The 16,792-nt window shown below is 43.9% G+C and overlaps 1 protein-coding gene across 6 annotated transcripts in view; it reads right to left on the bottom strand.

The window, feature by feature from the left end:
- Positions 1-12,625, bottom strand: part of NAP1L4 (nucleosome assembly protein 1 like 4) — a 49,621-nt gene extending 36,996 nt beyond the window's left edge. For 4 of the 6 annotated variants that reach the window (XM_084855559.1, XM_084855588.1, XM_084855579.1 and 1 more), the window contains exons 1-4: positions 12,559-12,625; positions 5,584-5,617; positions 2,713-2,774; positions 1,354-1,453 (exon numbers count right to left, since the gene is read on the bottom strand). In XM_084855559.1, coding sequence (XP_084711685.1) covers positions 1,354-1,453; positions 2,713-2,774; positions 5,584-5,597 — 176 coding nt within the window. In that variant the 5' untranslated portion in view covers positions 5,598-5,617; positions 12,559-12,625. Of the gene's footprint in view, positions 1-1,353; positions 1,454-2,712; positions 2,775-5,583; positions 5,618-12,553 lie in introns of all 6 variants that reach the window. The other 2 variants (XM_084855569.1, XM_084855597.1) reach the window with 1 other exon arrangement.
- Between the last annotated feature and the right edge of the window lie 4,167 nt (positions 12,626-16,792).

Raw genomic sequence — 16,792 nt, 5'->3', positions numbered from 1 at the left:
TAAAAATAAAAATCTGACTTTCCCTCCTCACCCCATCTCTCTCTCTCTCTCTCTCTCTCACACACACACACACGTACATGGCAGCCTAAACTGGCTTCAACTACTCAAAGTAGATTTAGACTTACAGTATATGCGTACTGAAAATGCTAGTCCTGCAGGGTTTGAAAGTTCTGTCTGATTCCATTCATGAAGTGGTGCAAATTATTACAGGAGTAAGGGACATATGCATATGAGTTCATTTTGCAGGGCTGAGAGTGGCTTTTATCTGTCAACTCACCCCTGGAAGAGTAGCATAGCTGGGTCTATATGACCTGGCCCTTCCAATGTTAAAGGGGTAATGTCAGGCAGCTGAGGTAACACAGCAGGAGTGAAGGGTTGCATTTCAGAATTTGAAGTTCCTATTCTAAGGGCTCAAAAGCAACTCAATAATCATGAGTAACTGGGGGAGGGAGGGTTAACCCCAAGTCAATGACAGTAAAAATGGAAAATGAGTATTAGGAAACATAACTAATTGATCACAATACAGTAACACATTTGCTGTAACCCCACATTAAGACTACTGCATATATTTTTGGTCACACCACCTCAAAAATGGTATCAGAGCTGGAGAAGGTACAGAAAGTGGTAACTGAAGTAGTCAGGTAAGTGGATAATTTACTTATGACTGTTGCTTACTACAGCAAGGATCTTTTACCTTACACAGCTTATAGAAAGAATGGAAGAGAAATATTACCCTGCCACCACACCAGTAGGTTGCTCAATTAATTTATTGGTTATTCAACAGATGGAACTAACTGCTCCTTCATGCAACAGTCAACCAGAGTTCACTGCGACAAGATATTGTACTTATGGTTGGGTCCATTAATTTTTTTGAAGTATTACAAATCTATGGGAGCTAGGTCTAAAGTGGCTATTAGATCCAATAGACATGAATGGAGATAAGAATAAAACCTTCATGAGGCAAAGTGGTCTAGTTCAAAGAGGAACACCATGTAACCTAGTGAGCCACAAAGCTTACTGGGTGACCTTGCACCAGACCACTGTCTCTCATCCAAACCTATCTCAAAAGCCTGTTGTGAGGATAAAATGGTGGGAGAACCATGTATGCCACCTTGAGCAAATTGTAGGATATAAATGTAATAAATAAAATTACTAGAAATACTCATCCACACCTTACATTTTTTAATATCCCAATATGAAATGAGACAGTCTTCCACCACGAATAGAAAGACAATAGGATAGCACTGCAGAACTTAATTATCTAAGAACATATAGCTTTCCTTTACCAGCAGCAAGTGCATTTTTGAACCCTTGCATCTTCAGCTTGAGACAAGTCATGATTCTCACACTTACGTTTCAATGTAACTGGAAGGAGTGTGAGGTGCATTGTCAAGTCGTTCCTGTAAGGCTGCCAAGACTTGTGGATTCTGCATTACCTGGTCTACTATCTTTTCTATAAAAGGAGTAGAATTTAACAAATCAGACAATAACTGAAGTGTATATTATTATTACACATTTATTCTGGCACTAGTTCCATGTATTCAAACCAAGGATGTTTAGCTGTAATTCCTGCAGTACTGTGCTTCTACACAATACACAAATATTGGAGCTAACTGGCAAGACAAACATCCAAATGATGCAAATTGTTAATGAAGAAAATTGGATGACATGAAATATAGTCTTAAACCATTGGAGGTATAAAGTCCATGGTCAAAAGCTGGTCAGCTTATCTAAGTTTCCCTTATTGTCCCTGGCAACTTAAAACCACATTTTTGGAATTTTAATCTGTCCTATCTCTGAGTGCCCAGAGCACACAACAGAAACAGATTTCCTACTCTGAGGCCAGTGCTAAAGAACCTTCCCCGTTCACATCCAGCACTAAATACTTGCCCAAATATGAAGGCAACTTCATATTCTTCAAAAATATGAAGGAACTCTTATCTCAGTTTCTGAAGAGTCATGCTCTACTACAGGGGTATACAACCTTTTTGGCCCCATGGGCCATGTCTGGTGTTGGTGAAGGGATGGGGACCATGCACACATATACACCACATCCCAGCGATCCTGCAGCAAGATCCCTGGGGTGGAAGCTTTAACGTTGCCCCATCCTAGCAAACCTGCAGCAAGACTGCATGGGGGGTGGGGGAGTAGCAGGGTTTCCCTCACTATTGCATGCATGAGCAAGGGAAATCCTACCCTTGTCTCCAGTCACTGACTGGAGATAAGGGCAGGATTGCCCTTGCTAGTGGGTGGAGTCCCCATGGCTCTGCAGGCTGTAGGTTGTGCACCCCTACTTTGCCAGAACTCTGGAGAAATTTTATATAGCAAGGCAGTAGTCACCAAGAACTCTTTGCTATATGTCCTTGATGTCTACCCAATGAATGGAAGTCACAAAGTAGTTCTTAGCAAAGCTTTAAAATTAAAGTACTCAATGGAAGACAGTGGTTTTCTCCAAATAGCAACAGAATATGCAGTTACCCTATTCCTTTGTCAGCCCTCTTCACTAAGTCTACTCACCTGCCGCTCTGCAAACAGGACTTGTACCCCGCTGGAGATGGATGCAGTAATGAGTTAAACACAAAAACCAGGATTTGAAACACAACAGTGTCATCATTCCTCACTGCTTCAGAGCTTTTAATAGATATGATCTCTGCCAACCATATCTGACTTATTTCCTGTCTTTGCATACTTTGAAACATTCTAATCAGTTACCTTTTTTGTCACCTGTACCCTTAGCAGCTTCCACAGAATCCGAGGCAGCATCTTCTGCTTTACTGCAAAACATATTTGAGACACACACTTGAACAAGTACAGCACTCAAGCTTCTGTAAATACACATTTTTTAAAAAAAATAAAGTGACTGAGTTTACACTCTGCTACTACTCTGAGACACTGTTGCTAGTCTGACATTCAAATGAATTCTACAATGGGGATTTAAAAATTAATCAGATTTTTCATCTCGTTACATGTGCCAACAATGCGCATAGGAGAAATGCTAAAAGTGCTATTAGTCCCATTACATCGAGTTCCCGGAACAAAAACATTCCCATGACACACTGATTTTCAAACTGCTTGCTAAGAGAGTTTCACTGGTCAGTCATATCACGGTTTCTAATTTCCAGCTTTCAAAGGTAGCAGGAGAAAAGTACCAGATAAGCAAATAATAGCTGGCACAAGAGCACTGCACAAGTCAACTGATATCTGGTGCAATTTTCAAGTAGAGATCAAGAGATCTAAGCAAAATGTAAAAACACTGAAATCCTTATAACTACTTCCATTGGCGGATCCCCAGCACATTATGTCTGGCTTGTACGCAATGATTCACAGCACAGGTAGCCGAATTGCAGCATGGGTGCCACAAGTAAAAGGCAAAGCAGGAATTTCTGGCATATACAAAACAACCAGCAGATAAAAGCACAATTCAAAGTAAGATAGTTTAAAATATTTAAGGTAGTAAAAATGTTTTCAAATGCTTGGGAAAATTTTTTTAAAGGTTTTGCCTGGCACCTAAAAGACAGCAAATTCGGTGCCATGCATACCTCCATGGAGAGGACACGTCATAGCTGGGGTGCCACTACCAAAAACACCCTCTCGCTTATTCCTAACAAACTTCACCTCTGATGAAGGTGGTATTTGGAGAAAGGCTGATGACCTTACAGCGAGGGCAGGTTGGGAAGGGAGGAGGCACTCCTTCAAGTACTTTAGTCCCAAGCCATTTAGGCCTTTAAAACATAGAACCAATAGTTTGAATTGCACCCAGAAGTGAATAGGCATTCAGTGAAGTTCTTTTAAAACTGGCAAGATACAACTTGAGCAAGAAGTGCCAGTCAAAATGACAGCCACTGCATTTTGCATTAACTGAAGCTTCGAAACAGTTTTCAGATTGCAGTAATACAGATGGCATATTACCAGAGCATTGATAACCTTGGCTAGACTGTCCAGAAGAGGTTGCAGCTGGCATACCAGCCAAACCTGATGAAGGACACTCTATGCTACAAGGTCACCTGGACCCTAAAGAAAAAGCTGGACCCAGAAGCACACCTAAGCTGCAAACCTGTTCCTTCAGGGAGAGTGCAATTACATCCAGAGCTGGTTGAAAACTATTGAAAACTATCTCCCTGAACTAGAGAACCATCTACCTACAGGATCTCCGTCTAGTCAGAAATAAGCTTCAAGTTAATGGCTCTTATCCAGCCCATTACCCAACCCAAGCACTGGTTCAGCACTCCACAAACTCACCTGACTCAGATGACAATGAAAAGCAGAGCTAGGCATTAACATACCAGTGACATTTCAAGTTCCCAAATGACATCTCCCAGCAGCTTCATATAGATATTAAAAAGCATGGGGGACAAGATGGAAACTTACCAGACCCTATAACACAAGCATCAATGGTTGAGCAGAAGTATCCCAGCACAAACCTCTAGAGACTACTCTACAATACCATACCACCAACTCCCAGAACCGATACCATGGTTAATAGTCTAAAAAGCAACCAAGTGATCAAGAAGAATCAAGAACGTTGCATTCCCCCCATCCCTCCCAACAGAGGTTACCCATCTAGGAGACCAAGGCTGTTTCAGTGCCTCCATCACTGTGACCAAGGTGGGTTTTGTGCCAAAGATCAGACCTGAAACCAGATTTAAAAGGGTCTAGAAGACAATCTGCTGCCTACAAGAGAACCTGGAATTGGATTGCCACCACTCCCCCCAAGCACCTTGCCCAAGAAGAGGACATCTGCAACTGGCTGATAGTTGTTAAGAGTCACCTAGGCCCCAAACGGCCTTTTTCAGGAGTGGTCACACTACCACCTTCCTCACAGTGTCCAGGACCCCCGCCCCACCTGGCAGCATTAATTACTCCCTGGACCCACCCAGTCAATCCCTCTCTGCTAAATGTAACCAGCCATCGTTAAATAAACAGGAGATTGGCCCCCTCTCCCAAACATTTTATCAACATCAAACTGCAACAATTGGAACTCAGACCAGATTGGATGCATCCAGAGAACTAGAGAGACTGACTCAACTACAGTGTCCAGATTGGAGTAGGTAAGAGTGATTTTACCCTCAAAATGTCTAACGAACTTATCACAGCAGGTTTCTTGCAGTTCTCCCATTTAAGGAAATCCCACACCAGGTAGTGATAGAAAGGTAACGGAACAGGAGTAAATGCCCTGAAAATAGTAGTGGCCCATCTTTTTGACAAGTGTACCACAAGTTAAATCTAAAGTATGAGGAAGTGCCACTGTAATGCACACTACAGTTGAACATGTGTTCCAACATATGCTCAGTACTGTAGAAGAGAGGAAAGTTTTATCCAAAGCAAAACCAGAACCACCTGAGTGAAGAACTGTAGTCAAATAGATTCAGAAGCAGAACTGCCGTAAAACCAATACTAAATAAAATACTGAACCTTTGAGAGCTGACAACCCATATATTTTATGATCCCTGAATACATTTTCACAACTCATAGAACAGTAGGGTTGGAAGGGGCCTACAAGGCTAAAGTAATTCTTTTGAAACAAAGTAGTTACTTCTTACATACACACAGCAGTTTTTAGGAGATGGACTGTTCAGAACTTACCTGTTATCTGCCATCTGTAAGATCTTTTATCCACCTGCAAGACAATACATACAGAGAATTTTAAGTATGCCAATATAAGATGCCATAGTAACACTTACAGGAAAGGCCATTCTTCCATATTATGGGCATAATCCAGACTACCCATAAGCAGAATTCTGTTCATGTAATACTCCACAGGGAAGGCAATTTTCAGCAATTCCTCTTATTCTTGAGAAATTCCCATCACCACTTCCCATAATATTCCAGAGGGCCCCACAGAGCAGCTTTCCAGGAAGTGCAACGGGACCTGGCAAAAATCATCCCCATCTCTTCCTTCAGTGAGAACCTCTGCCAGACTGGAATCCCTTCCATTCACAGAATGGTATGTCTAGATTCAACCCAGTATCTTTATTCAAGTTCCTATTAATTCAATACAGAACACTTAGGGGTGTTATATTCATCTTTATATCCAGAGACTTTACTAAAGTAAACATGCTAATTACTACCATTAAATGCTTCACTAGACTTACAGAACAATATAACGTATTCCTGTGATATTTCATGGAGAAACACTCTAATCAAATATTTTGGTGTTAGGATTTCTGAAGAACTGACTGATTACAAGGATAATTACCTACCTTTTAATTAAATCTGTAAAGAAGGATTTAATGAGATAGTAACAGCTACAATTAACTTGGTTCAAATTTCAGCAAATTGAATGCTACCAGTTTTTATTTCTTTTTCAAACAATTCCAGTCATTATAAAATGAACTATTTTGAATATGTAATAGAAGCTAATTGAGGCTGAAAGCAAAAGTGACACACTGGTTTTCAATCCCTAGATATATATTAGCTAGCCTCTGCCACATATTCAGAATAAGTTTGTTGTATAAGGATTTGAATGGTTTGAAAGAGAAATAAAAAGTTTGATACTATGTTTGTCTTGATTGCCAACATTCATTCAATTAATTGCAACTTCCGCCATTTCATTAAGTCTGCCTTTATTCATTCAATTAAAATGCATATAGCTGGCACCATAATTATTCAGTTCTGCGGAAATTCTAATGCCCAAGTATCTGATTTCAATGTTTATCCACAGAATAACCACAAAAACATTTATACAGTTTTGTAAGTCTAGTGATTTTATTGTTTCACAGAGAAAGAATAAAGGTTGCCTGATGATACCAAAAGACCACTCAAATTAAACAATAAGACTGCCTTTAAGACACCTCTACAAATTTGGGGCAGGTACCAAAACTGACTAAACCCAGAAGTATATATTTTAGTTTTGATCAATGGGCAAGTCATGGCTTTTCTAGACTTACAGAACAATTTGTGTTTACCCAGAAGTCAGCTCCTGGGACTTACTCTCAGGTAGCTGTGCATGACAGCAGTCTAAGTGATATGAAGGTGGCTTATACACTCCCTCAGTGGGGATTAGTAACTTCCTATCTGAGTTTGAGACAAACCATACATAGCTTTCTGTTTCATCCAAACTGTGCTTTGTGCAGGCCTACAAATCAAGCTTATTAAAAGTGATACGCTTGATTTGGGATGGGGGGTGGAGGGGACAACTAAGAACTAGACCTCCATAAGATAAAGAGAAAAATGCAAGTAGATACAGGAGAAAAAATAACTATTAAAACAATCATATATAGAACGGAATGGTCCAATTCATTCTATTGCCTCAAATATAAAGGAAAACTATCTATATATCACACCTAGACACTATTATGAGTTTTTGCATTGTCTGTGGTCACACAAATTTTTAAGAACTTGAACTAAAAAATTAATAGCTGAGTTGACAACACACACTTGTTATGAAGAATAAGGTAATTCTATATCACACTGTCATGACAGGTATTTAATTTATTAGCAATATCTTAATAGCAACACTGGAAATCTCTGCCTCGTGGAAAACCTCTGAAACGGTGTCAACAATTGAAATATGGAAAATCTGGATCTAGTCAACTTAACATTAGTAAAATATAACATTAATATTAATATTGTGGATCTAGTTGAATTAAACCTGCAAGAGCATGTTTCAGTAGAACCTTTGGCTATCCCTTTAATACAAAACAAGACCTGTCCTTGAATTATTGAACACATTTATCTGATCTCAGGGCATTTGAAATTAGGGATAGCATGGGAGTCCGAGGACAGGGTGGAGTCCTATAGATTCCCCCCTGCCCAGTCCAGCCTCCCAGACCCCCACTCACCAAGCAATGAGGTGATGACGGATGTGGCTGCCAAGTGCCCTGGAGCTTGGCGAGCAACTGCGAATGCTGCCGAGGACTTGTCCTGCCTCTGCCTGCTGCCAAGGAAGCCCTTGACAACTAAGGTGGGCAGGAAGGGCCTTGGCAGCACCCCAGCACTCTAGCCTTGGCCTCCTTGGGAGGAGGCCAGGGCTAGAGCGCTGGGGGGGTGGCGGCCATGCCAGGTCCCTTCCTGCCTCCAGTGGTTGCCAAGGAAGCCCTTGACAACCAGCGCAGGAAGTAAGAGCCTCAGCGGCACCCCAGTACTCTAGCCCTGGCCTCCTTCCAAGGAGGCCAGGGCTAGAGCACTTGGGCAGTGTGCTGCACCAAGGTTTCTGGCAGTCAAGCCCTTGTGTGCATAAAGCACAAGGGCTTGAGTGCCGGAGTCCTTGGCTCAGAGAGAAGGGGCGGCTTGGCAGGTGGGTCCAGGCCACGCGAGTGGGGTGGCAGCTCCTCAAGCTCCCCCACGCCCTGGACGGAGATGGGTCTGTCCATCCCTATTTGAAATTTTTCAGTAATTTAATTTTTCCATGTCTACATACAATTGCTACTTTTGCCTGAACTCTTAAAAATCGAGAGTAGATTGCCTATTTAAAGTTAAGACCTCATAACTTGTGCTTAATTTTTTAAATTCAATATAAAACCAAACTCTCCAGTATCTATTAGCTTGGGCTACATTTTAGCAAGGTTACAAATCACAGACTTGTCGTCTTTTGTCATGGCTACACTTGTAGCCAACTCACATCTAACAGCCTGTCTAAAAATAAAAAGTACTGCAGATTCGTATGTGATTTGGCCCTCTAGGAAAACTAAGATTGCTCTTTACTCAGACTCCTAAAGTAGTGGTGGGAAACATATGGCCCTCCAGACTTTGTTAGACTGCAACTCCCATCAGCCCTAGCCAGCACAGCCAATGGTGAGGGATGCTAGGAACTGCAGTTCAACCACATCTAGAGGGCCACATGTTTCCTATCCCTGTCCTGAAGGGTTGCTGTTTTAGACAATGACCTGGTTCGCATGTAATGGGACAAATTGTGGGTTTATTAATTCTTCGGTTAACTGTGGGTTTTTAAACTCACAATTAACCCATATTATCTGGGTTCACACATCACAAATGAACCTCTGATCAGGCCAAAGTGGCAGCGGCACACATCACAGCAAATCATGATCTGCTGCCATTACTTGCGAACTGGCCCAACATCATAATAGCTTAACACCTTGAACAGCAGGCAAGAGCAAACAACCTGGCGGAACTGTAGTTTGAAAAACATGCTCAGCAGTGAGTGTAAGTCCACTGAGCTTCATAAATTTGAGGCGAAGTGCTTCCACATTATAAGAAAGATTAACAACTAAACCTATAATAGTGCAAGAGGAGTATAAGAAATCAGGCTGTCCTTAGCACCCAACATGGGGCTGGTGCCAAAACTGGCATCTCTATGGCAAGCTCTGCCTCAACCCTGTATTCTAACATTTGAGATAATGCATTCAATGTTGTGACAGTATCACATTCCAAGTTTCCTATTTCATGGCATTGGCTGGTGGGGTGGGAAAGAGAAAGACAGAATGTAATGATAGTATAATATGGGATACGTTTTGGATTGTGGGGAGAAGAAATTGATATGGGGCTGTCATTTTTGGCAGCAGTCCTGTGTCAACTGCAACATGCAGTTCTGATCTCTCTATCGGAGTAAATAGCGGTGCAATTCTGGACACTTACTTTGGAATAAAAATATTAGAACTATACTGCTTAGGAGACCAGAGGAGACAAACAATTATTTGCTGGCAAAAGCCAAGATGCCAAGCATGAGCAATATCAGAATACTTTGACCATTATAACAGCAGCAACCTCCATGACTGTGTAGGCTGCAATGGGAGTCGCATGAAAGTAGGCTGTACCTCCAAATTATCTTATGGTCTAAAATAAAAAATAAAGACACTTTACCCAAAGTTATGATCAAGTAGTAAGGCAAGATTTCTGACAAATTCAGCCAGCAATACAAAGTATTTTGCAAATAAAAAATGTGACCATACACCAATGACTCAACAACTTGTAAGGTAGGATACCAAGTTTCATCAAATATGAGGCCCAGCATAGTACAGTGCTGGGCTGGGACTCAGGAGATCTAGGCTTTAGTCCCCACTTGGCCATGAAGCGCATTGGATGACTTTGGGCCAGTCACTGACTCTCAGCCTAACCTACCTCACAGTGTTGTTGTGAGGATAAAAATGGAAGGCCATGTAAGACGCCTTGGGTTCTTTTCAAGAGGAAAAAAGGTGGGATATAAACGTAATACTAAATAAAAATGTTCTCATGCACACCAACATATACCAACATTCCAAAGCCAATGGCAGAAATGTAGTCAGTATTTCAACAAGAAATATCTGTAAGGTCATATTATTACCACATATTAAATATATAATAGGTATCAGTCCAAAAAACACTTTATACAGAGCAGACCCACCAACAAAATATAGCCTTTGTAGGGAACTAAGTTACATTTTGTGTTACTTAGGTGCATTAACCTTCATAGTACATTGCCTGAACATCAGCCAGCACCATGGTGATAAGATTCCAATCCACTGGAAGATCCTGACTCATTTCACAATTGCTTTTGTAAATGTGGTGCCAAACCTGCAGCACTGAGAAAACATTTCTGGAATGCCTCCCATTGAGATTTATAGCCCACAAATACTTGTTTTAAGTAGGGTTTTCAAGAGTCCTGTGCTAATTTTTAGGAAGTATAGATGTAAACATTGCTGGAGACTGCTGTTCTCACTGCTATGCAATGAAATTAGCCATTTCATCTCAAAGAGCAACAACAGCAAGTACAAGGAGAATATATTTAGCCTTTACCGAAGCCTTGGAGGGAGGAGTGATAGTTACCCAGCCCCACCTCCGTTACAACAGTGCAATCAATCCTGTCATGCTTACTCAGAAGAAAATCCTGTTAAGTTCAGTGGGCTGGGCCTTATTCCCAGGTAAGTACACATAGGACTGCTAAGAAGTGTAGTAAACATGGCTATTGTAAGTAACCATATGCATTAATACCAGCCATTTTGATAACTTTCAATTAACAAGTACCTATATTTTGGGAGCTTTGCAACAGACTGGACTATTCATTATGACTGCTACAACCACACCTAAACCGCACAACTCAAAATCTGATCATATGCAAGTTTATTCAAAAACACTCCCACTATATTCAATGGGACTTACGCACACTTGCTGGAATACAACCCTCGCTGAACACAGTGGGATTTAATTCTGAGTACACATGCACAGAAACAGGATGCACATTCAATCTACATTGCCAGTCTGCAAAGGGTGGGGGAGGGGAGAGAGAGACATGCAGCAAAGAAATGCTATGGTAAATAGGAACACAAGTAAGCAGGAAAAATGATGTCTATTTTTAGGAACATAGTAACTCTGTAAGAGCACAATCATATGCTTATTTTGACAGAAAAATGTCCTTCAACTCCTACCATTCCCCTAGCTGAGGAATGCTGGGAGTTGTAGGGCTTTCTCTGTCCACACATGCATAGGATTGCACCCTAAGGTAACTTTCTCAAATGTAGCTCTTTGACTATCCTTGTACAGGAGGATTTCAGCCCATATGGGATTACTGCAAGTGATCCATGAGCTGCGAGGTATTGTTCACGATGACTACTGTTTTAAGCAAGAATCTTAAGCTTTGCTGGAAAAGCCTCACAACAGTGCTTGAAAACCAGGAGTTTTTTCACATCATTTGAATTGATCAGCCAAGTTCATTGTTTAGGACGTTTTTCTGGTCTAGCTGACCCAACATGATTAAACTTAAGATGTTCTTACGTCTTTCGTTTATCAGGCTCTTTCAAACTTGAGCCAAGTTATTTCTCCGAGCCCGAAGACGTGAGACTCCTGCCGGAGCTACACGTAGCGCTGCCAAACCACAGGAAAAAATTATGGCTTCTGTTACAGAACGCAGTCACAAACACGCGGACAACACTGCGACGTACTTTGCAACAGCGACGGTTTGTGGGAGGGAAGAGGAGGAGGAAGGGGAGCGGTGAATAGAAAACATCGGGAGACAAACTTCCCGGGGCCAAGTCGCACGCAACCTACATCGGGAGGAAGAGGGCTGTTTACGGTGCATTTTGAAGAGTAGACTTCCACAACACATACAGGGCACCAATAAGTTGCGGACACCCTGCTTTAATTTCCGCCTTTACTTCTCACGGCACAACTCTCCCAGAAACCTTTCTAACAGCGGGGCCTGCCTAACTGGACGGGGACAGAAAGCCCCAAACGCACGGCTGAGAAAACGGGCGGGAGAAGGAAGCTCGGCGGCGCGTGCGTGGGGCGGAATCCAGCGAGGGCCAAGCGACGGGAGCCGCCCTGAGAAGTGGAGAGGAAACGTCTCCCCTCGCGGCCGCATGTGGCGGCCCGGGCGAGGGAGCAGGGCCCTGCGGAGTGGAGCAAAGAGACGCCTCACCCATCATCTCCTCCTCCTCTTCCCTGAAGCGCCGCATCCCGGAATGGCCCACCTCCCCCCGCGGCAGCTTCTTAAAATGGTGCCCGTGCTGGGACCGGATTGCCCCACCCGCTCCCCCACTTGTTTCCCCCACCAGTCGGGCCTCGGCAGAGCAACGGGGCCTGCATGCTCCCCTGCCTTCTCCTCCTCCCTTCAGCCTGACCGCAGCCGGAGCAGAAGAGGCCTGCTACGTGCCCTGCCCTGACCCAGCCCCGCTATCCCTACCTCACCTGGCGCGGCCTTTGCGTCACCTCACGCCCGCAACAGCAGCACCCAGGCTGATCCTCTCTCAGACTCAGTCGGGGCTGCGCCGCCCTCAACAAGGCTGCCTCCCATTGGGCAACGCTGCCGCACCCCGCGCAGTAACAGCCGCCACGATTGGTCCAAGGTTAGCTGCGGCCGCTGCTCCACACGCGGGACATGTTGACTTTCCGGCAGAAAGAGAATGAGCCAATCACTGCGTCGGGAGGGAGGGAGGGAAAGGAAAGGGGAGCGAAGGCTCGCTGCGCATGTGCGGAGCCGCTCCAAGCGCGACAGAGTTCGGTGATGCAGGGGGAAGAGGAGACGCGGGTGGGCGGAGCTTGGGCGGTGGGACGAGGGAGGTGCTACCGCTCCCCGCGGTGGTTAAAGGAGCCGTAGATACCGAAGTAGGTGGGAAAGTAGAAGGAGAGACCCTCGCGCTGCTTCCTCAGCCCATGTTTTCGCTGTATGGCAGTGTTTGTGAGGAAGCAGCTAGCGGCACCTGAAGCCAAGGAGGAGATACTCAAGTGTAATCTCAACTTGTTGTTGTTAAGTCGTGTCCGACTCTTCGTGACCCCATGGACCACAGCGCGCCAGGCCTTCCTGTCCTGCGCTCTCTCCCGGAGCGTGCTCAAGTCCATATTCATTGCACCGGTGATGCTATCTAGCCATCTCATCCTCTGCCGTCCCCTTCTCCTTTTGCCTTCAGCCTTTCCCAGCATCAGGGTCTTTTCCAGGGAGTTTTCGCATTAGGTGGCCAAAATATTGGAGCTTCAGCTTCAGTATCTGTCCTTCCAAGGAGCACTAAGGGTTGATTTCCTTTAGGATGGACTGATTTGACCTCCTTGCAGTCCAGGGGACTCGTAAGAGTCTTCTCCAGCACCACAGTTTGAAAGCATCAATTCTTCGGCGCTCAGCCTTCCTTATAGTCCAGCTCTCACAGCCATACATTGCTACTGGAAAAACCATAGCTTTGATTAGACGGACCTTTGTCGGCAAGGTGATGTCTCTGCTTCTTACTATGCTGTCTAGGTTGGCCATAGCTTTCCTCCCAAGGAGCAAGCGTCTTTTAATTTCATGGCTACAGTCACCGTCTGCGGTGATCTTGGAGCCCAAGAAAGTAAAATCTGTCACTGCTTCCATTTCTTCCCCTTCTATATGCCAGGAAGTGATGGGGCCAGATGCCATGATCTTAGTTTTTTTAACGTTGAGTTTCAAACCAGCTTTTGCACTCTCCTCTTTCACCCTCAACAAGAGGCTCTTTAGATCCTCTTCGCTTCTTTGCCATTAGGGTGGTATCGTCTGCATATCGGAGGTTGTTGATAATTCTCCCGGCAATCTTAATTCCGACCTGTGATTCATCCAACCTGGCGTTTCTCATGATTTACTCTGCATATAAGTTAAATAAGCAGGGTGACAATATACAGCCTTGTTGTACTCCTTTCCCAATTTTGAACCACTCGGCTGTTCCATGTCTGGTTCTTACTGTTGCTTCTTGACCCTCGTACAGGTTTCTCAGGAGACAGGTAAGGTGGTCTGGTACTCCCATCACTTTCAGAATTTGCCACAGTTTGTTGTGATCCACACAATCAAAGGCTTTAGCGTAGTCAATGAAGCAGAAATAGACGTTTTTCTGGAATTCTCTTGCTTTCTCCATGATCCAGCGAACGTTGGCGATTTGATCTCTAGTTCCTCTGCCTCTTCGAAACCCAGCTTGTACTTCCGGTAGTTCTCGGTTCGCATACTGCTGAAGCCTAGCTTGTAGGATTTTGAGCATCACCTTGCTGGCATGTGAAATGAGCGCAATTGTGCGGTAGTTTGAACACTCTTTGGCGTTGCCCTTCTTTGGAATTGGAATGTAAACTGACCTTTTCCAATCTTGCGGCCATTGTTGAGTGTTCCAAATTTGTTGGCATATCGAATGCAGCACTTTAACAGCATCATCTTTTATGATTTTAAATAGCTCAGCTGGAATACTGTCATCTCCGCTAGCTTTGTTGTTACTAATGCTTCCTAAGGCCCACTTGACTTCACTCTCTAGGATGTCCGGCTCAAGTTCAGTGACCGCACTATCATGGCTATCAGGGACATTCAGATCTTTCCTGTATAGTTCTTCTGTGTATTCCTGCCACCTCTTCTGAATCTCATCTGCTTCTGTGAGGTCCCTGCCTTCTTTGTCCTTTATCATGCCCGTCTTTGCACCAAACGTTCCCTTGAGATCTCCAGTTTTCTTGAAGAGATCTCTAGTCTTTCCCATTCTGTTGTTTTCCTCGATTTCTTTGCATTGTTCATTTAAGAAGGCCTTCTTGTCTCTCCTTGCTATTCTCTGGAACTCTGCATTCAGTTGGATATATCTTCCCCTTTCTCCCTTGCTTTTCGCTTCCCTTCTTTCCTCAGCTACTTGTAAAGCCTCATCAGACAGCCACTTGGCTTTCTTGCATTTCTTTTTCTTTGGGATGGATTTCGTTGCTGCCTCCTGAACAATGTTACGGACCTCCGTCCATAGTTCCTCAGGCACTCTATCAGATCTAATCCCTTAAATCTATTCCTCACCTCCACTGTATATTCATAAGGGATATGATTTAGGTCATAACTGAATGGTTTAGTGGTTTTCCCTACGTTCTTCAATTTAAGCTGAAATTTTGCAACAAGAAGCTCATGATCTGAGCCACAGTCAGCTCCAGGTCTTGTTTTTACTGACTGCATAGAGCTTCTCCATCTTTGACTGCAAAGGACATAACCAATCTGATTTCGATATTGACCATCTGGTGATGTCCATGTGTAGAGTCATCTCTTGTGCTGTTGGAAAAGAGTGTTTGCTATGATCAGCATGTTCTCTTGGCAAAACTCTATTAGCTTTTGTCCTGCTTCATTTTGTACACCAAGGCCATGCCTGCCTGTTATCCCGGTGATTTCTTGAATTCCTACTTTAGCATTCCAATCCCCTATGATGAAGAGGACATCTTTTTTTTGGTGTTAGTTCTAGAAGGTGTTGTAGGTCTTCATAGAACCGATCAACCTCAGCTTCTTCGGCCTCAGTGGTTGGGGCATAGACTTGAATTACTGTGATGTTGAATGGTTTGCCTTGGATTCGTACTGAGATCATTCTATCGTTTTTAAGATTGTACCCCAGGACTGCTTTTCCCACCCTTTTGTTGACTATGAGTGCTACTCCATTTCTTCTAAGGGATTCTTGCCCACAGTAGTAGATATGATGGTCACCTGAATTAAATTCACCCATGCCTGTCCATTTTAGTTCGCTGATTCCCAAGATGTCGATGTTCAATCTTGCCATCTCATGTTTGACCACCTCCAGCTTACCTTGATTCATTGCTCTTACATTCAGGGTTCCTAAACAATATTGTTCTTTACAGCATCGGATTTTCTTTTCACCACCAGATACATCCACAGCTGAGTGTCCTTTTGGCTTTGGCCCAGCCGCTTCACTCTTTCTGGCGCTACTTGGAAATACCCTCTGCTCTTCCCCAGTAGTATATTGGACACCTTCCGACCTGAGGGGCTCATCTTCCGGCATCATCTCTTTTAGCCCTGTGATACCTTCCATGGGGTTTTCTTGGCAAGAATACTGGAGTGGGTTGCCATTTCCTTCTCCAGTGGACCACATTTTGTCAGAACTCTCTGCCATGACCTGTCCGTCTTGGGTGGCCCTGCACGGCATAGCTTATGGCTTCACTGAGTTACGCAAGCCCCTTCGCCACAACAAGGCAGTGATCCGTGAAGGGGCTCTTCGCATTAGGTGGCCAAAATATTTGAGCTTCAGCTTCAGTATCTGGCCTTCCAATGAGCAGTCAGGGTTGAGTTCCTTTAGGATGGACTGATTTGACCTCCTTGTAGTCCAGGGGACTCGTAAGAGTCTTCTCCAGCACCACAGTTCGAAAGCATCGATTCTTCGGCGCTCGGCCAGCTCTCACAGCCATACATTGCTACTGGGAAAACCATAGCTTTGATTATACGGACCTTTGTCGGCAAGGTGATGTCTCTGCCTCTTACTATGCTGTCTAGGTTTGCCATAGCTTTCCTCCCAAGGAGCAAGCGTCTTTTAATTTCATGGCTACAGTCACCGTCTGCGGTGATCTTGGAGCCCAAGAAAATAAAATCTGTCACTGCTTCCATTTCTTCCCCTTCTATATGCCAGGAAGTGATGGGGCCAGATGCAATGAGTTTTTCAGTAGAAGAGGGAAAGGGAGGTTCGCAGGTAAATTT

This window comes from Heloderma suspectum, chromosome 1 (assembly GCF_057233095.1).
Source record: "Heloderma suspectum isolate Gila_16-S chromosome 1, 16-S_ref, whole genome shotgun sequence".
NCBI classification, from domain to species: Eukaryota; Metazoa; Chordata; class Lepidosauria; order Squamata; family Helodermatidae; genus Heloderma; species Heloderma suspectum.
This window is presented reverse-complemented; position numbering and strand designations above follow the sequence as displayed.